The following is a 24,441-nucleotide window of genomic DNA, read 5'->3' as shown; positions in this document are numbered from 1 at the left end:
ACAAAGCTTGCCTTGTTATTCAACCAGCTCACAAGCAGTAATTCTTTTCCCTATTTTTTGCTTCCTTATAACAAGTGTTTAGCTTTTGACGCAGTCTTAAATAATCAACTGTGGTAATGCATTAAACAACCTTACAGATCTCTGACGGACAGCACATTGTCGTTGAGCATAATTTTACTTTCCAAAATCGGTGTCTTCTGCGAATCACCTTGTCTTCTAGATAAATGAACCTATTTTCCTTTTCATATATATCAAACTGACTAGTTTGTAATAGATCTGGTTACCTTTGTCTTTTTCAAAGATGAGTGACCATTTTTCAATGCTGGAGTACCTCATTGCTTGACCTCAGTGGTTCAATAAGACAGCTTACCATCTTGTGCATAAGCTACGTAAATAGAGCCTTGAAATATTGTTACAGCTGATTCTTCCTCTTCCTAATTCCCCTGAGTTCTTTTTTGGCTTCTTTATAATCCTCAAGTGTTCTGTTTGATTCTAGTTTCCTAAGCTTTAAATACTTTTCCATTTTCTTTGTGACTAAATTCATCATTTCTCTTGATATCCAAGCTTCTCTGACTATTATCACCCTTGTTTTTCCTTCTGACTGGAACATAGCTGTCCTGTGCTCTGTGCAGTTGGTCTTTAAAAACACTCCACATGTCGGTTGTGGACTTGCCCAATTAACTCTCCCTAGTTCTTGCCTAGTGCTCTGCTACACTCCCACGAGGTCCACACTTATCCTTATCTATAGCTATCTTAAGAGTAAAGGAGTTGTGGTCACTACTTTCTAACTGCTCACCCACTGAAAGGTCAGTCACCTGGCCAAGGTCATTACCCAACACCAGATCCAGTACAGCTCCTCCCTTTCTTGGACTGTCTTCCTGGATGCACCTAACAAATTCTGCTCCATCTCAACCTTTTTTACTGAGAAGGTCCCAGTTGACGTCCCCCCCCGCCATTATTTTTACATCTTTCCTTAATCAGCCTGCATATTTGTTCCTCAGTGTCCTGGTGGCTACTGAGGGTGGGGAGAGGGGGTGGTTCTGTAGTATAATCCCATCAGAGTGATTGCATCCTTCCTATTTTTGAGTTATACACATTTAGATTCAGTGGACCAGTCCTCCATTATGTCTCCTCTGTGTGCAGCTGTGATATTGTCCCTGATTAATAGTGAATTTCCCCCCTCTCTTTTACCTCCCTCTCCCTCTATCTTTTCTAGAACATCAGTACCCTGGAACATTAAGCACCCATTCCTGTCCCTCTCTCAGCCAAGTCTCTCTAATGGCCACAATATTGTAGATCCATGTACTGATCCATGTTCGTAAGTCTATCACCTTTACCCATAATACTCTTAGCATTAAAATACATACACTTCAAAGTATCTGCTTTATTTTATCTATTACTTTGCTCCTGCCTATTTTTACTGTCCTTGACATCTGCCTTCTTCTCTATCCCTCCATTTTCTGACCTGGTGCTCTGGTTCCCATCTCCTCTGCTAAACTAGTTTAGACCTTCCCGAGTTGTACTAGAAAACCTCCTGGTTGGGATATTGGTTCCCCTCCAGTTCAGGTGCAAACCGTCCCTCTTGTCCAGGTCAACCCCGCTCCAGAAAAGGTTCCAATAAACCTGAAACCCATTCTCCTGCACCAGTTCCTTAGTCATTCATTCGTCTGTACTGTTTACCTTTTCCTGCACTGACTAGCGCGTGGCACCAGAAATAATTTGGAGGTCCTGCTCTTCAGCCTCTTTCCTTACTCCCTATACCTACTGTGCAGGACCTCTTCCCCTTTTCTACCTATGTCATTGGTGCCAGTATGAACCACAACCTCTGGCTGTTCATCCTCCCTCTTGAGAATATTCTGCAGCACTCTGAGACATCCTGGACCCTAACACTTGGTGCCTTTTGCAGCCACAGAATCTCTGTTCGTCCCCTTAACTATCGAATCTCCTATCACTATCGCCCTGTCTGACTTTACCCTTCATTGCTGAGCCTCAGAGCTGTCCAAAGTGCCGTTGGCCTGGCTACTGCTGTGCTCTGATAGGTGATTCCCTCAACCATCCCCTGCCCCGCCCAAGCTGTATCCAAAGGGGTATACTTGTTACTGGGGAGAGTTGGCTACAGGGGAACCTTGCACTGGCTGCTTAATGCCCTTACTTCCCCTGGTGATATCCACCTAGTATCTGTGTGACCACCTCAGGTAAAGTTTCATCTATGAGGTTTTCAGCTTCCTGGATGGCTCATGATGATATTTAAAGTTCAAAGTAAATTTATTATCAAACTACGTGTATGTCACCAGATACAATCCTGAGATTCATTTTCTTGCGGGCATAGTCAATAAATTTATAATAGAATAATAACCATAATAGAATCAATGAAAGACCACACCAACTTGGGCTTCAATCAGTGTGCAAAAGACAACAAACTGCAATTTCAAAAAGAAAGAAATAATAATAAATAAACAATAAATATCAATAACATGAGGAGAAGAAGAGTCCTTAAAAGTGACTCCATAGGTTGTGGCAAGATTTCAATGATGTGGTAAGTGAAGGTATCCCCTTTGGTTTCAGAGGCTGATGGTTGAGGGTGATAACTGTTTCTGAACCTGGTAGTGTGAGTCCTGAGGCTCCTGTACCACTTTCCTGATGACAGCAGCGAGAAGGGAGCAAGAGCTGGACAGTGGGGGTCCCTGATGATGGATGCTGCCTTCTTGCAACAATGTTTTGTGCCGATGTGCTGCATGAGCTTTACCCATGATGGATTGGGCCCTATCCACTACTTTTTATAGGATGTTCCATTCTATACCAGGCTGTAATGCAGCCAGTATATTCTCCACCTCTCATATGTAGAAGTCTGTCAGAATTTTAGATGTCACACCGAATCTACACAAATTCCTATGGAAGTAGAGATGCCACCATGCTCTCTTCGTAATTGCACTTGCATGCTAGGTCCAGGACAGGTCCTCTGAAATAATAACACCGAGGAATTTAAAGTTGCTGACCCTCTCCAGATTGGCTCATGGACCTCTTGTTTCCTCCTCCTGAAGTCAATAATCAGCTCCTCGGTCTTGCTGATACTGAGTAAGAGGTTGTTGTTATAACACCACTCAGCCAAATTTTGAATCTCCTAGATGATTTGTCACCACCTTTGATTTGGCCCACAACAATGGTGGTGTCAGCAAACTTGAATAAGGTATTGGAGCTGTGCGTAACCACGCAGTTATAAGTGTAAAGCAAGTAGAGCAGGGGACTAAGCACACAGCCTTGTGGTGCACCTGTGCCGATGGAAATCATGGAGAAGATGTTGTTGCCAATCTGAACTGACAGGATGCAATTACACAAGGAGGTATTGAGGCCCAAGTATTGAAGCTTATTCATTAGTTTTGAGGCGACGATGTATTGTATAACCATCTGTAGTCGATAAAGACAATGGTCCCCAACCTCCGGTCTGCGGCCCGGAGGTTGGAGAGCATCCTGCTCTTTGTGCCACTTTGCGTTTCTTTATAAATGTGCTTTACATATCTATTTTTTTGACAGAAAACTCTGAGCGGATATCTCTGCAACTTCACTTAGCACTAACCTGTAATGCTTCTTGGATTCAATGCCCTAGTCACTTGGAGTTGATGAATCAATGTAGACATATAACTATACGAGTGAATCCCTCTGGCCTTCGACAAGGGGCGCACTTTACTGAGGTATTTTGTGCAAAATAAGTTTCTAATAAATTTACTCATTATATGCTTAAAATATGGTTTATATATGTTCCTTTTGATTATGCAAAAGGAAAGCAGATTTATCTTGAAGAGAACCTTTATTTCTTGAATCACACACAAAATGCTGGAGGAACTCAGCATGCCAGGCAGCTTCCATGGAAAAGAGTAAAGAGTTGGCATTTCAGGCAGAGACCTGTCCTGATAAAGGGTCCTGGTCTGAAATGTCGACTATTTACTCTTTTTCATAGATGCTGCCTGGCCTGCTGAGTTCTTCCGGCATTTTGTGTTTGTTATTTGGATTTCCAGCATCTACAAATTTTCTCGTCTGTATTTCTTGTATGTTTTTCATTCAATTATTTTTCATGTAATTGCCATGTTTAAATGATACTGCTGTGTCTTTCTGTCCCTCTTCGCTCACATTCATTTTCAATTCACTTCTTGTTACCAGTGTAATTTCACTTCTAATTGATTGTTTTGATACATTATTTGCTATAAGGGTTATGTCATTGCTTTGAGGATTTTTAAAGTTGTTTCAGTCTCTTGGGTATCTTAGCCATGTCACTTTGTGCTTTTGCCAAATAATTCGTTTTATGGTGTTAGTCCATTTTTATATTTGTACATGGTTTTCAGTATCATGCACACATGCTATCTGTTGCAGGCCATTGTTGGGTCTGTTTTTTTTTTAATTTCTGGGGGCCTGGACAATTTAGCAAATAGAGTTTTCTGAAATTATTCAAAAGAATGTATCTCTGGTTGAAGGTTGTCATTATTATTGTCTACATCTAAATTTGTCCAAATTTCATTAGGCTGTATTAGATGAAAACTTCTGATGAAATGGTCTCAGATAGTTTATTATAAATCAAAAGTCTTGAATTTTAAAAATAAAATTCATTTTGCTGTTGTAAGTAATTGATTCATGTGTTATTAATTAATTCCCTTCATGTTTTATCAATTAATTCCCTTCAGTCAATAATAGTTATCACTGCAATGCATTTAGGAGCCTTGGGGAAAACTATTAACTAATGCAATACAAAGTATATGAAAGTGATAAGTCTTTTCAAGGTCCAATTATTAACCAATTTTGTATTGAGGGCCTTCTATTCTACAAAAATATGGAATATTTAAGTATTTGTCTTGTCCAAATACTACTGTACTTGTTTATTGTAAAACTCAGATTCCCATTTAATGAATTGTTAATCATAATAAAGCCCAACATTTTTCTGAGTCATTAACAGTAAGATTTGTTTTTAGTTAATTCACTGATTTCTGCATATTTTGTTAGAAAATGTTGTGTGTGTGCGCGTGTGCGTGTGCGCGGAGGGGGAGAGACTTGGCGTTATTCTCACTGCCAATTGGAGACTATACTTGTAACATTTTATGGTACTCTATGTAACACTGCATTGTTTTTTTTTTCACTAGCAAATGTAGTTATTTGTTCATTTCTTGCAGGTCAGTGCATATGATACCACAGCCCCTGATGCTGGGCCTTTGTTTAGAGTTCCAATAACAGTTATCGTGCCCTCACGGTTAGTAAACTTGTTTAATCAATTAATTAATTTTGTTGTTATGGACGTCTTGAATTCATACCCTTCTGATTCAGGCAAGATAATTGTTCTGATCTGTACCTCACTTGGAGACAAAATTAACTGAATGTTTACAAACGAATTGAAGAACAAATTACAAACTGTAAAATTCTTATCCTGTCAACTTTCAGCTATGTAAATATAATACTTGCCTTGAATAGACAAGCTGTTTTAATGACTGTTCCACCAAATCACCAGAATACATATACTGTTGTATTGCAATGTAGTCTTTCATTCAAATTTATATGGTGGGAAGTTAAACAAAATGTAATTCTAAATAAATCAATGTGTCAGACTTCCAAGGTAGCTATAGGACCCAAGCACACTTATTTTTCGATAGTTAATTTAACCTATTCAATCAAGATTTCATAGTTAACAACAGCTGAAACCCATAAAATATTACTAGGTCCCATTTTCAGAATTTTGCATTATATTTATATAAATTGTTTTACACAAACTACATTTCATTCATCATACTTTTCAAGTAGAAGCCTTATGTATCCTCAGCTGAAATTTGAAAGATTTATAATTGTCATGTGAATCACCTGAACTGCTTACAACTGAAGTAAATACTGTGAAATCTGTAAATGCTGTAAATTTAGGGGCTCTTAAAGATCTTGGTGCAGGTGACCTTATTTTAAAAATAGTCAGCAAAGCTCCCATTTCTCTTTCAGAACACTTTTATAGCCTCTATTGCTTGGTGTTTTAACTCCATGACATCTGACCTGGATTTCATGATATCTATGAATGCTAACAGATCAACCTTTTTGTTGCATTGTTCTAACGGACTTAGAACCTTTTTTCTGGTTGCCTGCATTGTGCCAGGAAGTGCCTGTAAGATGGTTGGCTGTCCATTCCTTTCTACACCACTGTTGATTATCAAGTTCTGACTGCTATCTGTCAGTGCTAAAGTTACTTCTGATTAAAGCCTTTTAAAATTGAGTAGTCTATAAATTAATTGCTGTTTTTAGTTGCGTTCACGTGACCTCTCTGCCTGATCTTCCCACCGAATCTTTTATTTTCACTGCCTTTCTCTGAAATGTTCTTGCCCAGATTAATTTACTATAGCTGTTCAATTGCACCTGTGTTAGCTTGCTCCCAAAAGCTTTGCTTGCATCAAGTTGTTTCCTACTCCTTGTTCTGTTCCCTTCATTTGATCTTCAGCACCAACAACAAAAGCCCCACAAATATTTGGGATCAACATAAACAAAATGCTGAAGGATCTCAGCGGTCAGGCAGCAGGTGTGGAGAGAAATGAATATCAGTGTTTTGGGCCAAGACCCTTCATCAGTACTGGAAGAGGAGAAGGCTGAAGCCAGAATAAAAGTGGGGCGGGGGAGGGGTAGGAGCACAAGCTGGTAGATGATGGGTGAATCCAGGCATGTGAGGAAAGGCTGGAGAGTGGGACAGAGGGTAAAACGGGAATAATGTGAAAGCTAGGAGGTGATAGCTGACAGGCAAAAAGGCTGAAGGAGGAGGAATCTTATAGGGGACGTTATACCATGGAATAAAGAGAAGAGGGAGGCAGAGAGAGGAAAGTAATGGGCTGTTCATGAGAGGAGAGAGGGGAAAATGAAAGGGCAACAGGGCTCCGGGAAAAAGGAAAAATGGGGCTGAGCAATCAGAAGGGCGTGGGTCGGAGTTAAAAGCAGCAGGAGTCCTGGTCTGGAGACAGGCAGTGCTGAGATATTTTTGTTAATGTCTCACTTCCCTTTCCAGTAATGTCTCCTACCTATACTACCACCAGCCTTGTCCTGTTTTCATTCCTTTATAGTGATGCATGCTTTCTCCCTTTTTATTCAGTTCATTTATTCAATCTTAAAGTTTTATTCTTCTAAAATTCTTATAAACTACCCTGCCTCTTCCTGAATTCTTGGTTGCAGATTACATGAAACCTCGGGTTATGATCTTGTGTACACAGATGTTCACTTTAAACCTGGCCAGATCAGACGGCACTTTATTGAAGTACCTTGGGGAGCTACTTGGACTGGTAAGGGCACTTTATTTTGAAAAGAGTTCCTTCTCAAAAATCAATGGGTTCTATTGTTTCTGCTTTTAAAGTACTTTCACCAGCTTGTAATTTTGGTGTATGACATGTGCTGACATTTGTATAAATGTAACACACACAAAATGCCGGTGGAACGCAGCAGGCCAGACAGCATCCATAGGAAGAAGCACAGTTGACGTTTCGGGCCGAGACCCTTCGGGAGTCCTGATGAAGGGTCTCGGCCTGAAACATTGACTGTGCTTCTTCCTATGGATGATGTCTGGCCTGCTGCGTTCCACCAGCATTTTATGTGTGTTGCTTGAATTTCCAGCTTCCGCAGATTTCCTCATGTTTGCGTTTGTATAAATGTTCTTATTTGTTGACTGATGAGAATGGATAAACTTCTCATGTTTGTCAGTATACTCTCATCATTACCTAGGCCAGTTCACCATTATTTTCAGTAAAGCATTCACTAGTAAGACTTCGCAGTGAAAATTGATCTGTGGGCTTGGTGTTTAGTTCATCTTGTTCAACTGACCAGGGTTAGTGACCGAGCCTTAAAGAAGCTGGTATGGAATATTAGTAAAATAAAACTGACTAAAGACAGTTTTTTCAATATGACCATGCTGATTATAAATTTAAGTTGCTTTCACCCTTGGCAGGTAGATAATTAAACGGTTGGGAAGATACCCCAAACTTGTGCAACTCACATCATTTTGTGTGTAAGAATTGTGAAGGGGCAGGTACTGCCATCTTTGTTTAGAAAGCCTAAGAAACATATACTCAGTGTTTTCAGTGGCACTGTGTCATAATTTTAATCTGCAAAATCAGAAGACCAACAATGCTTTGAAAAAGTGTTCAGCCCCACAACTATTTTCACATTTTACTGTCTCATTTTCTGAATTTAAAATATATTGAAGTAGGGTTATTTTGAGCTAATCTTCGAAACATTGTGCATCATGTCAAATCAAAAGAAAAAATTCCGAAACCTGTCAATAATTTAATAAAAATCAGAAATCACAATTGTGAGGCTAAAAAGGTATTCATCCCCTTTGTAATTACTACACCAGCTTTCCTCCGGTGCAGTATACTGTATTACCCAACCAACTCACCCAGTTTGTTATTGTAGAAAATTGGAGGATCACCTGTTTTCAATGAATTCGTAAAAATAAGTATCCCCTCTTTCTAAGGTCCAACAGTATGGTAGATTTTCAGCAGACCAAACCAAAATGTAGAAAAAAGAACGTTCACAAGAAGTCAGGGAAATGATAATAGAGAAGCACAAATCTGAGGAAGGGTGCAGCACTAAACATACTTTGGAGCTCAATACAGTCCATTGTGAAAAAGTGGAAAAACAATATATAAGTGAGGCTACTGTGATGCCAACAGTCATTCTGGTTGTGCTTCTGAAGTCAGTGGCTGCAATTGGTGATGAAGTTCATGGTTCCAAAATCTCTAAGGTCTTGCACAAAAAGGGTATCTATGGAAGAGTGCCAAGGAAGAAGCCCTGGCTATATTTATTTAAAAAAAACATAGCCTTGCCTGTAAAATCTTTGTAAAGCATCACTTAGAATATACTGTAAAGATGTGGAAGAAGGTCTTGCTGTCAGATGAGACTACAGTGGAACTTTTTCATCCCAACACTAAATGATACGTGTGGCATAAATCTGATACTGAGCATTAGCCAGGTAACACTATCCCTACTGTAAAGTATGGTGGAGGTAGCATCATTCTGTAGGGTTGCTTTTCAGCAGCAGGGACTGGGAATCTGTTCCGGATTGATGGGAAAGTGAGTGCTGCTAAATACAACGAGATCCTGGATTAAAAATCTGCTAGCCTCTGCCAGGAAGCATAAACTGGGGAGGAAGTTAGTCTTTCAGCAGGGCAATGACCCAAAGCACACTGCCGGAGCAACCATGGAGTGGCTTCAAATTAAGAAATTTGATGTCCTTGAGTGGCCCAGTCAGAGTCCTGACCTTAACCCGATCAAACATCTTTGGCAAGACCTCAAGATTGCTGTTCAGTGCTGCTCCCCAACTAATCTGGCACATCTTGAGCAATTTTGCAAGGAGAAATGAATTTTGCTCTATCATGGTGTGCAAAGCTAATAGAGACTTATCCAAAAATATTGGCTGAAATATCTGCGAAAGGTGATACAACTAAGTACTGAGCAAAGGGGGATGAGTTGGGAGCTAAGGGCCCAAGAAGAAGAAGAAAGGGAGAATAAATACTTTTGAACTGCTGACATTTCAGATTTTGAATTTTTAGTTTTCATGTTTTACAATTTTTACCTGTTTTTTTTTTTGGGTTCTACTGTGAAGAAAGAAGCATGTGATTCACAAATAAAAAAACCTCAGTTAAATTGATCAGAATCTCTGATTGTAATATTCATTTATACGAACAAATGGTTGGGGCCAAATACTTTTTCAAGGCACTATATGTGATCTCTCAGGCCAGCCAGCATTGGCAACAGTGCAGGAAAGATTCTGAAATTTTCATTGTCTTTTTTTTATGCTTCCTCATTACCCACGTCGTTCTACTTCTCCAACCAGATTTGGTAATGACCACAGAGGCCGAGTGGTGTACCTGCAAGATACTGTAGATATGAAAAGAGTCTTTGTCAGTGCTCTCAATGTGCATTGCCACCATTTCAATAAAGAGTGTAGTGCCATAGCTTATTTCTATATTATTTTAATTTCTTCTTACAGAGGTTACTATTTCTTCACTTTCACCTGATGTGTCCTCAAAGTTTGTCCTTCATGCAGTGCAACTGGAAAAACAAAAAGCTTATCGTACTAATGAGTTCTATAAATTCACATCACTCTTAGAGAAAGGATCATGTTGTGAAGCATTTCCAGTTTTGGTGAGCATAAACCTAATGACATAAAAACATTTCAATAACTTTTGCTTTAAACTCTTGAAAATTAATCTTGAAACTTGACCTCTTTTTACTATTGTTAGAATGGTAAAACGCTAGAATTTTGCATTGCCCGTTGGTGGGCCAATCTTGGTGACGTCAATATCAACTATACCATTTCCTTCCATGGAATTCTTTGTACTCCCTCCCAGCTACACATTGTAAGTTCTTATTTTTCATTTTATGGTTGAATATTTCAGATTTCATTAACTGAACCCAATCCCTAGAGCTAAATTTTAATTAAAATTATATACAGTTTGAGAGCAGTTACAAAATTAAGCAATATGATGTATATTTTAATTACTTATAATGAATAATTTAAAACCCCAATTTTGAACCAAGTTCACTAACTTGTATCTTGTGTTATTTGTCTGATATGTATCTCTCTGATGACATAAGATAACCACATTGAAGGTTAAAGTGTTAGTGGGTTCTAATATTCATTTGTGCTTGTTTTTAAGTAAGATATTCAAGACAGTTGAACAATTTTCTTAGAGCAAGTCCATATCAGCCATCATATGTTAACAAATGAAAATGAAAGATTGCAGATGCTGTAAGTGGGAAGTAAAAATGAAACAAATATGCAAATACTTTTGGGTTAGTTTACATCTGTGCAAAGTTGCTGTTTGGGATCAATGACTTTTCAACAGAACTGCTGTTATGAAAATTCATAAACCTGAAAATCAACTTTTTTTTCTGCACGGATGTTATTGAGCTGCTGAATATTTCCGGCATTCTCGCTTGTTTAACATTTCTGGTTAAAGGCTCTTCATTAGCTCTTTCATGCATTTCCTCCCAATCTGTTTTTATTCTATTTAGCTCTGTCATCTTCAGTGTGTTATTGGTAGGATCATCATCTTTTTAAGTGAAGATGTTCCAAAAGTAAACATTTAACGCTTTTACTGTATCCTCTGCTTACATTATTTTATGATCCCTATATTAAATATTCTTGTACAATTCAAACATTTTTGGTTTTCCGTTGATATTATTGCATATCAACTTTTTAATTTCTGTTTCTTCCTGTGAAAACTTGCTGCAAAATTAGACCAAGATCCATTACCTTGTAGAATACCTGAAGTAACATGCTGTATGTACTTTCTTTTCACAAATGCAACTGTAGTAATACAGGTTATTGGCAAGATTACTGCATATAGTATGATTTTCTTTCTTTATGGTAGAAATTCAGAGATTTACTAGACTAATAACTGGAGTGGATAAGCATCTTGTGAAGAAGGACTGGATTTAGGCTTGTAACTGCTAGAGTTTAGAAGAGCAAGAGGGACCTTGTTTGAAGCGTACATGATTCTAGGGCTCTTAACGGTGGATATGAGTACACTATTTTTCTTGTGTGGTAATATAAAACTAAGGGTCACCTTTGCAAAAAAATAGTGTTAAAGGTGGCAGAGATTTGTTTCTGCAAATCCTAAGTCTTTGGGACTTGGTTTCCTGCACCCTTTAAGAACAAAAGGGGGTGGGGTCGCTCTGTTGGTGAGGAATGAAATTCAGTCACTTGTGAGCAGGGACATAGAATCAGGAGATAGAAACATAGAAAATAGGTGCAGGAGTAGGCCCTTCGGCCCTTCGAACCTGCACCGCCATTTATTATGATCATGGCTGATCATCCAACTCAGAACCCCACCCCAGCCTTCCCTCCATACCCCCTGACCCCCGTAGCCACAAGGGCCATATCTAACTCCCTCTTAAATATAGCCAATGAACTGGCCTCAACTGCTTCCTGTGGCAGAGAATTCCACAGATTCACCACTCTCTGTGTGAAGAAGTTTTTCCTAATCTCAGTCCGAAAAGGCTTCCCCTCTATCCTCAAACTGTGGCCCCTCGTTCTGGACTTCCCCAACATCGGGAACAATCTTCCTGCATCTAGCCTGTCCAATCCCTTTAGGATCTTATACGTTTCAATCAGATCCCTCCTCAATCTTCTAAATTCCAATGAGTACAAGCCCAGTTCATCCAGTCTTTCTTCATATGAAAGTCCTGCTATCCCAGGAATCAATCTGGTGAACCTTCTTTGTACTCCCTCTATGGCAAGGATGTCTTTCCTCAGATTAGGGGACCAAAACTGCACACAATACTCCAGGTGTGGTCTCACCAAGGCCTTGTACAACTGCAGTAGTACCTCCCTGCTCCTGTACTCGAATCCTCTCGCTATAAATGCCAGCATACCATTCGCCTTTTTCACCGCCTGCTGTACCTGCATGCCCACTTTCAATGACTGGTGTATAATGACACCCAGGTCTCGTTGCACCTCCCCTTTTCCTAATCGACCACCATTCAGATAATAATCTGTTTTCCTATTTTTGCCACCAAAGTGGATAACTTCACATTTATCCACATTAAATTGCATCTGCCATGAATTTGCCCACTCACCCAACCTATCCAAGTCACCCTGCATCCTCCTCACAGCTAACACTGCCGCCCAGCTTCGTGTCATCCGCAAACTTGGAGATGCTGCATTTAATTCCCTCATCCAAGTCATTAATATATATTGTAAACAACTGGGGTCCCAGCACTGAGCCTTGCGGTACCCCACTAGTCACCGCCTGCCATTCTGAAAAGGTCCCGTTTATTCCCACTCTTTGCTTCCTGTCTGCTAACCAATTCTCCATCCACATCAATACCTTACCCCCAATACTGTGTGCTTTAAGTTTGCACACTAATCTCTTGTGTGAGATGTTATAGCACAGTCGATCTGCAAAAGGGAGCATGCACTAAGGCGAGACTCAAACAGTTTTTTTTATACGTTATTGATAGAGCCCCTAAGAATGAAGCTTTCCCTTACTCAGATTCATGTCAATGAACATTAAGAAAGAGCATAAATATCCACAGATCAGTCCCAGTATCTGGGGAGTTATGATAGTGTAGTGGTTAGCACAGCGATCTAGGTTCAATTCCCACTGCTCCCTTTAAGAAGTTGGTATATTCTCCCTGTGATCACATGGGATTCCTCTGGGTGCTCCGGTAAGCTCCCACAGTTCAAAGATGTACCGGTTAGTAGGTTAATTGGTCAATGTAAGTTGTCCCAAGATTGGGCTAATGTTAAAATTGGGGGATTGCTGGGCAGTGTGGCTTCAAGTTCCAGAAGGGCTTATTCCATGCTGTAGCTTAATAAATAAATAAATAAATAAACAAACAAATGTCTCAATTTAAATTGTGGTAAATATTCATTATGTTAGTAGAAGCATATGGATAAGAAAATTGTTCAAGACACAACAATCCATTAAATGAACTTTAAATGCTAATATGACCATGGATGTGCATTTAATTGTGTTTGCAACTTTTAAATAAATGAAATAAATCAACTTTTCAACACCAATTAAAAAAAATTCAATCAGAAATTTAAAGAAGTCAAATCTTTAAGGGTATTTTATATAGTTAGATAAAGAAACAAAGCATTAAGAGATTTGGAAGCAGTGCAAGCATATGAGATTGACTTCTGTTCATATAGATCATAATCTCCCAGATGTAATAGTGGCCAGAGGACCTAGGGTAACAGAGGAACTGAAGGAAATTCGTATCAGACAGAAAATGGTGTTGGATAAACTGATGGGACTGAAGGCTGATAAATCCCCAGGGCCTGATGGTCTGCATCCCAGGGTACTTAAGGAGGCGGCTCTAGAAATCGTGGACACATTGGTAATCATTTTCCAATGTTCTATAGATTCAGGATCAGTTCCTGTGGATTGGAGGGTAGCTAATGTTATCCCACTTTTTAAGAAAGGAGGGAGAGAGAAAACAGGCAATTATGGACTAGTTAGTCTGACATCAGTGGTGGGGAAGATGCTGGAGTCAATTATAAAAGATGAAATAGCGGCATATTTGGATAGCAGTGGCAGGATAGGCCCAAGTCAGCATGGATTTACGAAGGGGAAATCATGCTTGACTAATCTTCTGGAAGTTTTTGAGAATGTAACTATGAAAATGGACATGGGAAAGCCAGTGGATGTAGTGTACCTGGACTTTCAGAAAGCCTTTGATAAGGTCCCACATAGGAGGTTAGTGTGCAAAATTAGAGCAAATAGTAATGGGGGTAGGGTACTAACATGGATAGAAAATTGGTTGACAGACAGGAAACAAAGAGTAGGGATTAATGGGTCCTTTTCAGAATGGCAGGCAGTGACTAGTGGGGTACCGCAAGGCTTGGTGCTGGGACCGCAGCTATTTACAATATACATTAATGATTTAGATGAAGGGATTAAAAGTAACATTAGCAAATTTGCAGATGACACAAAACTGGGTGTCAGTGTGACATGTGAGGAGGATGTTATGAGAATGCAGGGTGACTTGGGCAGGTTGGGTGAGTGGGCAGATGCATGGCAGATGCAGTTTAATGTGGATAAATGTGAGGTTATCCACTTTGGTGGCAAGAACAGGAAGGCAGATTACTATCTGAATGGTGTCAAGTTAGGAAAAGGGGAAGTACAATGAGATCTAGGTGTCCTTGTTCATCAGTCACTGAAAGTAAGCATGCAGGTACAGCAGGCAGTGAAGAAAGCTAATAGCATGTTGGCCTTCATAACAAGGGGAGTTGAGTAAAGGAGCAAAGAGGTCCTTCTACAGTTGTACAGGGCCCTGGTGAGACTACACCTGGAGTATTGTGTACAGTTTTCGTCTCTAAATTTGAGGAAGGACATTCCAGCTGCTGAGGGAGTGCAGCGTAGGTTCACAAGGTTAATTCCCGGGATGGCGGGACTGTCATATGTTGAAAGATTGGAGCGATTGGGGTTGTATACACTGGAATTTAGAAGGTTGAGAGGGGATCTGATTGAAACATACAAGATTATTAAGGGATTGGACACGCTACAGGCAGGAAACATGTTCCCGATGTTGGGGGAGTCCAGATCCAGAGGCTACAGTTTATGAATAAGGGGTAGACAATTTACAACGGAATTGAGGAAAAACTTTTTCACCCAGAAAGTTGTGGTTCTGTGGAATGCTCTGCCTCAGAAGGCAGTGGAGGCCAATTCTCTGGATTCTTTCAAGAAGGAGTTAGATAGAGCTCTTAAAAATAGCCGAGTGAAGGAATATGGGGAGAAGTCAGGAAAAGGGTACTGATTGTGGATGATCAGCCATGATCACAGTGAATGGTGGTGCTGGCTCGAAGGGCTGAATGGCCTACTCCTGCACCTATTGTCTACTGAAAGCTTTTGGATAATTTAAGAAGTAGACAACTCAAGAGGGTGAAAGGTTACCTATAAAGGTGGAAAAATATAGTTGATCTTGCAGTCAGATCAGTCGTGGTCTTACTGAATGATGGAGTAGGCCTGAGGGGCCAAGTTGATCAAAATTCAAATTTCATGTGTATGAAATCTCATGTTTAATATTAGGTATTGTAGTTAAAAAAACAAGTAAATCAAAACACATTTCAGAAGAGTTTTCATGAAATGTTTTGATTTCATGTACAGTGGATTCGACTTAAGAGGGACACATCGAGACAAGGGCAATTAAGTGGCTACTCCAATTAGCTGAAGTTTCATGGAAATATTTAAAAACATATAAAAAAGATAAACTACTGTTTAACTGAGCAAAAATTATGTACTTAAATGAAATACAGAACAAATTAAAACACTACTAATACTACTGATGGTTATCTGTCGTATCTGACAATGACGGGAAGCCTGTGTGGGTGAGTTTTTAAAGTGAAAAGGCTGTTACACTGGGGCAGTTCCACACACTCAACCTCAAAAGTATAAGGGGTCATCACAACTGGGGTCTTCCTTGTGCCCTTTGCTCTCTGTGGAGCATTTCAGAACCGCCTTCCTGGTCATTGGATCTCGCTGCAGATCTCATCCACCCTGTCTGCTGGAGCTGATTTCACATGCTAGGACAGGCATGTCCTGTCCCAAAAAATCAAAGAGAATCCCAGTTGTTTTCTCGATTAGTTTTCGTTCTTTAAGAATTATCCCAATAGTGGCTGCCCTGATTGACAGAAGGCCCAATTAACTGGAATCCACTGTATTTGATTAAAAAATATATATTGCAATGATAAAATGCTGGAATTGAAAGAGCGCTTTCATGTAACAGGAGTGATAAATGAGTGTATTAAACTAAAAAAGAGAAACTGTTTAGCACAATAATAAGTAATATTATTATAAATAACCTTTGGCTAATATTATTTTACAAATTCCCCTCCCCAAAGAGTTAAATTCAATTAGCTAAATTTGAATGATTGTTTGGCTGATCCAAAGAAATCTAGTTACTTGAGTTTTAAATGTAAATGTATGTTTCTCTAAATATTTTGACCTAATGTTTGTACAATGTAGAATGCTTCAGATGGAATTACTCGTTTTGATGTAACATCCACAATGAAATATGAAGAACTTGCTCCCTGTATTAGTCTCAAATGTTGGATTCAATCCTTGAGGTAACTAATGACTCTTGTCAGATTATTATTATTCTCTTCTTGACATTGAGGCTGCATATTTTATTGAGGATAATACTTTCTCTTGTTGACTTGCTTCGTATGCGTAATTCTACTTCCTTGGAATACTCTTCTGGGATCACAGATATCTATGGAAATGCTGCTGCAAGTTGATTTACTTTAACTGTGTAATTAATCTTTAATTTCGATAAATTGGTAAAGGTAATAGTTGAAATGGATAATGTTTCAAAATATGGTGATAAGGTTGCTGGAAATTGACAAAGAAATTTGTGACATGTTGCTGCATATGGCTTGATGTTCCATAAGTAATTGTTCACCATAAGGTCATAGGTGATGCTGTCATTTTTGAGTTAAGAGTTATAGTTCTGAGTTCTATAAAACAAACTCAAGCTATTGAGAGTGTTTTGCAGAGTTCAGTGTAATGCTGCATGAGTGAAATCTTTTCAGGAGTGGATGCCAAGCTCAACTTGTCATTCAAATGGCTGAGAAAAGCTTTCAAATCTCTTACTAGCTCTTCCTTCAGTTAGTCCTGACGAAGGGTCTCAGCCCGAAACGTCGACTGTACCTCTTTCAATAGATGCTGCCTGGCCTGCTGCGTTCACCAGCAACTTTGATGTGTGTTGCTTGAATTTCCAGCATCTGCAGAATTCCTCGTGTTTCCGTTTTGCCAACAGATCAGATGAGAGGTAGAGTTCATAAGTCAGGTTTCTTAATGAACTAAACTTTTTTTTTATATAGAATAAAGCTGTCACACTGAAGCAAGTTACCATCTTGCTGTGAAAAACATTTAGAATGAGAGAATCAGATTTGCATTTTAAATTAATTGAAATAAAGTAACATTTTCTTAAATATTTAAATCTAAAATGTGTTGAAATATAAAACAAGAAAAAGCTATCTTTAATACCTAAGAAATTCCTCCCTGGGGAAGGAGAACAAATACATTTCCACAGTCACTTTGAAGAGATACAATCTCTTTTTCCTTTTGTTTTATTAAATATATAATTTAATTAAAATATTAAAGCACCAATTGCTGATGAATCACTTTTATCATTTGTTTTTAAATTTCAGACCACTTAGTGCAAAAACAAGGCCTTTGGGTCCACGGGATGCATTACCAAACAATCGGCAGTTCTATGAGATTATTTTGACATACAGTTTCCATCAAGTGAGTATTATAAAGTAATTCATAATTTCTTAGCAGTAAATGAGGAAGTCCTGACATATTCACTATTTTGTTATACTGGACTTACGGAATTGATTGCTTTGTTGTACTGAAAATTATAAGAAAAATTCAGGCAAGCTGAAGCAAAAGACAAAAAAAAAAGCTTTGCATTTGACAAGTTACCATCACAAAAATTATGGGAGCTCTTTCTGAACCTTCTCAAATGTCTCCAACAATTATTCAAATTTTAGAAGAACATCTTGCACAAAGTGATTGCTTCAGTGATAGAGTAACACAGCGCAGAAAGAGGCCCTTCAGCTCAATTGGTCCGTTCCTACCACAGCATCCTCCCTGCTAGTTCCAGCTGCCTGCATTCAGCCTGTGACCCTCCAAGTCCCTCCCCTCCATTACCTATCCAAATGCCTCTTAAATGTTGGAATTGTTTGACCACTTCCAGGGGCAGCTTATTCTAGGTATTCAGTGCCCAATGTATAGTGAAGTTACCTCTCAGGTTTCTTTTAAATCTTTCCTTTGTCTTGTATCTGTATACTGTCTGGTTTTGGATTCACCAATCCTATGGAAAAAACTCTGTCAACCTTGGCCATACTCCTCATGATTTTATAGACTTCTATAAGGTCATCTGCCATGGTCCAACAAATAAAGAGCCAGTGTGGCCATCCTCTCCCTACAATTCAGGCTCTCTAGTCCAAGCGGCATCCTGGTACATCTCTCCTGCACCCTCTCCAGCTTGAAAATGTCTTCCTTATAACAGGGTGACCAAAGTTGTATTCAGTACTCCCAAGTGTGATCGCAACAGTGACTTGTATGACTGTAACATAATGCCCTGACTGATGAGCCCAAGAAATTACTGTGCATCTCTGATTTACATGCCCATACAAGAGAAAATGCCACTAAACCATCTATGTCAGTGTCATTGTCCTACTTTTTTTTTAACGTTGTTGGAAATTTTTACTTCAAATTTCTCTGTTTTTCTCAGGTGGCTTTGACTAATGTTTGCTTATATTTCCACAGGCTCTTGATATGGTTCCAAAGTATACAGCTGCAAACTGTAATTCTGAATTGACTGTGTAACTTGCGGATATTTCAGATAGTTTGTCACTGTTTCCCTACCTACTATGCATATAAAAAAAACCCTTCATTTGTATTTTTAGCTGGTGATCCTTAAGTAATCAAACAGCAAGTATCTCCAAATGCTAGAATTTTTAAATAAAAACAGAGTGCTGATGATATTTGGTCCTCTCCTGTGAGAGAGACGGTTAATATTTTCATCCAGGTATTATTGAGTATTGGTCAGCTGTATGTTGGGGTTGGATTAATTCTGAAAGGTCGCTGCCATAATTTCACCAAGTAGTATAGTTTAGGAATTCTTAATTTGTATGGTCATCTGTACTATTTTGCATGAAGCATTTATCCACTGAACAATTAGAGGTGAAGTTTTTTCAAAATAATGTCAAGTTATGGGAAAAATATTTTTGAAATTGCTATTAGCACCATTGCCAGTTTGTGTTCCTTATGAGAATGTGATGTTACTACTTACATCCACAGTCGATCTTAAGTCCTCAAATGGAAATAGAAATTCAGATTGTTCTTTTTTTGCAACAGGTTAGCTACAGGAATATTTTATTTGTCTTGAGGCATTGATAGGAAGATGGATCTTTTTCTTGTGGAAGGGATATACAGAACTGGAGGCACAATTTAAGGTGGGGAAGGAGAAATTTAATGGAGATATGAAGGGTGAGCTTTTCACACACTGAGTGTTGAATATTGGAACCAAGCTGCCAGAGAAGGCAATGGAAACAGATACATTTTCAATGGTTAAGACTCCTTTGGACAAGTAGATTGGAATTTATAGAGGGATAAGGGCCTAATGCAGTTAAATCAGATTAGCATAGATAGGCATCACAGTTGGCGATAACAAAGTAGGCTGAATGGGCTAGTTTCTCTGCTGTACAGTTCTGTGATGAATAGAACAGCTGTTGGTCAGAGAACAATCTAGTCGTGAAGATATGGTGTTTTAAAAGTTCTGTCTTCGGATTCACTTTAATTCTGTAATGTTCTGTGTGCATAATAACTATAGTTAATATGGTAAGCATGCTCTGTTTGAATGTTCTGCTATATTTTTTTCAAAGTTTTTCTGCAAGAGATTTATAATTCTCAGAAGGCAATTATATTAATTTTTTTCTGATTATAGCCAAAGAATGGTGAAGCAACAATCAGCTGTCCTTTGCTTTGCGAACTACTGTATGAATCTGAATTTGATAGCCAGCTGTGGATGCTATATGATCAAAACAAAAGACTTGTGGGCTCAGGAGATGCTTACCCACACCAGGTAAGTAAGGTACAAATAATAATGAATGATTCTTGCAGAAACCACCTGCTGTCACCATTTTATAATGTTGCTATACTATGAATATCACAGCTTGGTTTTATAACTATATTTTTGATTTCGTATGTGGACGCTTATGCTCATAGGTTTTTGAAACAAGTTATTTTCAAAGTAGGCAGTGTTTCGTTTCAAAGGTTTGTTCTGCTCGTTGTTCTGTATATAAACTGTTAACATTTCTAGGCAGTTCTCCCTCCAGTGCTGTTTTCATTGGACTGGATAAGGAAAAGAGTAAAGAAAAATCAAGGAACTAAAGTCTTATGGAATCATTGTTTTATGTTTTTTGTCCATCTGTGCTAAACTGCTAATTTCTTCTAGATAATTATGTTTTAATAAGAACATTCCAGTCTTTTTTTTAACCACTGTCCTATTTTGATTTTCCCCTTTTCGTCCTTATTGAATTCATCAGTTACTTAGAAATTAAATTAGAAAAGTGCTTTTTTCACAGTAAAGATAGCAAAGATCTTTTTTAATTTCAGGTTAGGTTGCCTACTTTCAACTCCATTACATTGCAGGTATATTCCCAACTACATGGCTTTCTATTGGCACTGGAACTGACTGCTAGTTCTCTTTTGCTGTGGACGAATATCCATACTATCATGAGAGCTTCCTAAACACCTCCATGACAAACTGTTGCCCTCTGATTCATTTTACTGCAACTTTTCCTTTGCTGCTAAAACCCTGCCAGATAGAGACGGATTTTAATTCTTCATTTATGGGTTAAGGATGTTGCAGGCAAGATCAATATTCATTGTCAGTATAAATTGCTCTTGAGAAGGTGACAACAGAACTATGACTGTGGATGATGGAAAGGCTAGATCGTCTCAAGTTGTGGGATTGGCTGCAGAATTGCCGTTTTGTACCTTCATAATATTTCCATGGGTGGTCTCAACTGAGATGACAGCAAACGCTGATGATAATGATCAGGAAGTTGGTAATTAGTGGTTAGACTTTCTGTTTTTGGAGATGGTCATTGTCAAGTTCTCAATCAGCTTTTATACTACACACAAATTGAATTTGCTGTTGATGACTTAAAACATTGACCAAGTTCTCTGATGCAAACATCCGAACACTATTGCTCCTGACCTTGAGTGCAGCAGTGCAGAATTACCATTAAGCGTACAAGGAAACTATACTTGTAGACTAAAGCTGAATTTAATTTCAGCTTTCTTGCATTGTGTTTGTGTATTGTTGAATGTGATCTCCATATACTGATCTTTTATCTTGTGCTAACCCAATTCTAAGCTTACCTGTTTACAGGTGTATTAATTATTTATTTGCCCTAATAACTACAGATTTCACCTTAAGTAGCTGAGCTACTCACTGTGCAACAATTTATCATTCTTCTCCATGTTGCTCCTTCTGAAGCCATGATTGAATGTGTAGTATAACGCCCTGTCTTTAATCTTACAGCATTCTCAAAATATTTGATTTGAATGGAGTGACTTGTCACATACACGCATTTTGGGGCCCTTTCCAAAACATACAGAGAATATCTGTCAAATTAAAGACCAAATTATCCACCTTTTAATCACAAGCAACATAATGGGAAGAAACCAATAACATAACAAACAAAAACTAATTATGCTTAGCTTTCTGGATTGCTCTATTAAATTTTGGTAGTTGAAAAATGAATGATCATTTAACTGCAAAATTATGTTCTAGTCACTTCACTGGGCATTTCCACCGTACATTGAAGTTGCTGATGCTGTTCTGAATGAGTACAGTAACCATCTTCATTCTATAAATATTACCTTTACATTTTATAGTAAATGGAAAAATAACATCAGATCCCTATTTCCAAGGTTAATTAAAATAATTTTGCAGCCTTTACTGTACTCGTGTCATTTATTTGGAATATGAGTATTAATTGCTCCTTTACATCTTAAATTGAAGTTGCCTGCCCTAGGGTTGGAGGCCTGTCTGAAGGGTTGGGTGAATAGGTGGGAGGGTGGGAAAAGGGCTTGTTTTGTTGCTTTTGCTGCTGCTTATGTTCTACTAAACATTGGAGCATGCTGTGTTAGCGCTGAAATGTGTGGTGACATTTGTGAGTTGCTCCCAGCGCATCTTTGGATGTGTTGGTTGTTAACAAAGATGACCCATTTAACAGTATGTTTCATTGTACATGTGATAAATAAATCTTACAGAGTATTTTAATTGTTCATTTTCTTGTTTTGAATAACAGTATTCTCTGAAGTTGGAAAAAGGTGACTACACTATCCGTCTCCAAGTGCGAAATGAACAACTTAGTGAGCTGGAGCGCCTTAAAGATCTTCCAGTTATTGTATCCCATAGAATCCCCAGTTCTCTGAACTTAGATGTTTATGACAATCACAGCAATGCATTAATAGGCAAAAAAAAAGCCAACAGTTTAACTTTACCACCAAGTTGCGCTCAGCCCTTCTTTGTTACTTCTCTTCCTGATGATAAGTAAGTCATTCTTCTTTTGGTATTTGCATTATAATTATAAATGAAAACTTGTGTTCAGTGCTTTTAAAAATTAAAATAAACTCAAGGCATTTCATAAAAGCTTTACTGTACAAAATTTAAAGCTGTGCCATATAAAGAAAGTTTAGGACAGGCAATTGAAGCTTACTTTGAGAAATGTAATAAATGAGAGAGAGAGATGAAGTTTGAAAGAGTTTTAGGGAGGGAATTCCAAAGTTTAGGAACTTGGTTCCTGAATACACAGTGACCATACATAGAGCATAGAAAATTGATGTTGTCCAAAGCCAAAATTGGTGCTTAAAAGTAAGGAACTGCAAAGCTGCACAGTGTTTTGAAACAAGAATTATAAAATTATGGCATAACTTGACTAAGCACCATTGTAATTCTTTAAAGCCTGTGACCAGTGGGGTATCTCAAGGATATCATTTGTCATCTTTATTAATAATTTGGATGAGGATGGAGTGGGTATGGTCTGTAAGTTTGTGGATGACACCAAAATTGCTGGTATTCTGGACCGTGCAGACTTGAATTACAGCAAATCTAGGCAAAGTGGGAAAATGTCAGTTTTATATGTTTATTGAGATACAGCACTGCTGCCCAGCAAACCCTAACTTAAACCCTAGCCTAATCACAGGACAATTTACAATGACAAATTAACCTGCTAACTGGTATGTCTTTGGACTGTGGGAGGAAACCGGAGCACCCGGAGGAAACTCTCACAGTCACAACGAATACATACAAACTCCTTACAAGGCAGTGGTGCGAATTACACTCAGTTTGCTGGTACTGTAAAAGATTGTGCTAATTACTACACTACAGTGCCACCCCATGGATGGAGCTTAATTCAGATAAACATTTAGTCAAGCAGTTTGTGAATTTAGACCAGGACGCAGTGAATGGCAGGGCCCTGGAAAATGTTATAGATAGACAGACTTGTCTACAAGTGCAAGTACATATTTACTTGAAAGTGGTGACATAGGTTGACATGGTGATGAAGAGGTGTTTGGCATACTTGATTAGTGATGATGCTGAATACAAGAGCTGGAACATCAACGTACGAATGGGTTGATGGTTATGTAGTAATGGGCCTCAAGTCATCACAGTGTGCATAAAGGTGAATGACATAATGCACATCCAGAATGTGCACTAGACATTATCTCACAACACTCATGATCAAATACTGTGTGTCAGATATATTGACAGGATTAGGAGCTGTTAACTACACAGTGAAGCTATAACATTCCTATTTACAGCCGAATGTCCAGGCATTTGTGCTTACAAGAGAATATCGGTGTGCTACTAACATTTTCACCTCCACCATGAAAGCTCATTCCCACTGTAAGACAAGGTTAGCAAGACACATGATCAAGAAAATTCCTCCATTGGGGTATAATAAACACAAGAGATGTTGGAAATCTAGAGCAGCACACACAAAGTGCTGGAAGAACTCAGCAGGTCAGGTAACATCTATGGAAATGAATAAACAGTCAACATTTCAGGCTGAAACCCTTCATGAGGTTTGGAAAGGAAAGGGGAAGGTGCCAACATAAGAACGTGGTGGGGAGGAGGGGAAGGAAGATAAGCTAGAAGCTGATAGGTGAAGCTAGGTGTGTCGGGGAGAGGGATTAATTAAGAAGCTGGGATGTGATAGGTGGAGAAGGCAAAGGGCTGGAGAAGAAGGAATCTGATAGGAGAGGAGAGTGGACCATGGGAGAAAGGGAAGAAGGAGGCCACCAGGGGAAGGAGATAGGCAGGAGAGGAGAAGAGGCAAGTGGCCAGAGTGGGAATAAGAGGGGAGGGGAGGGGAGAAAGAAATTACCAGAAGTTAGAGAAATA

At 38.8% G+C, this 24,441-nt stretch overlaps 1 protein-coding gene across 5 annotated transcripts in view; it reads left to right on the top strand.

Annotated features, from left to right (window-relative positions):
* Nucleotides 1–24,441, top strand: part of tpp2 (tripeptidyl peptidase 2) — a 125,145-nt gene that overhangs the window by 56,261 nt on the left and 44,443 nt on the right. For all 5 annotated transcript variants that reach the window (XR_011886596.1, XR_011886597.1, XM_072263477.1 and 2 more), the window contains exons 14-22: nucleotides 3,532–3,689; nucleotides 5,157–5,233; nucleotides 7,174–7,280; nucleotides 9,986–10,140; nucleotides 10,239–10,355; nucleotides 16,473–16,573; nucleotides 17,660–17,756; nucleotides 19,966–20,103; nucleotides 22,343–22,587. Coding sequence is in view for 3 of the 5 variants with exons in the window: in XM_072263477.1 (XP_072119578.1) it covers nucleotides 3,532–3,689; nucleotides 5,157–5,233; nucleotides 7,174–7,280; nucleotides 9,986–10,140; nucleotides 10,239–10,355; nucleotides 16,473–16,573; nucleotides 17,660–17,756; nucleotides 19,966–20,103; nucleotides 22,343–22,587 (1,195 nt within the window). In the remaining 2 variants the exon portion in view is untranslated. The remainder of the gene's footprint in view (nucleotides 1–3,531; nucleotides 3,690–5,156; nucleotides 5,234–7,173; nucleotides 7,281–9,985; nucleotides 10,141–10,238; nucleotides 10,356–16,472; nucleotides 16,574–17,659; nucleotides 17,757–19,965; nucleotides 20,104–22,342; nucleotides 22,588–24,441) is intronic.

The sequence above is a fragment of the Mobula birostris genome, chromosome 7, assembly GCF_030028105.1.
Source record: "Mobula birostris isolate sMobBir1 chromosome 7, sMobBir1.hap1, whole genome shotgun sequence".
Classification (NCBI taxonomy): domain Eukaryota; kingdom Metazoa; phylum Chordata; class Chondrichthyes; order Myliobatiformes; family Myliobatidae; genus Mobula; species Mobula birostris.
The sequence above is the reverse complement of the archived record's forward strand: the minus strand, read 5'-3'. Positions and strand labels throughout refer to the sequence as shown.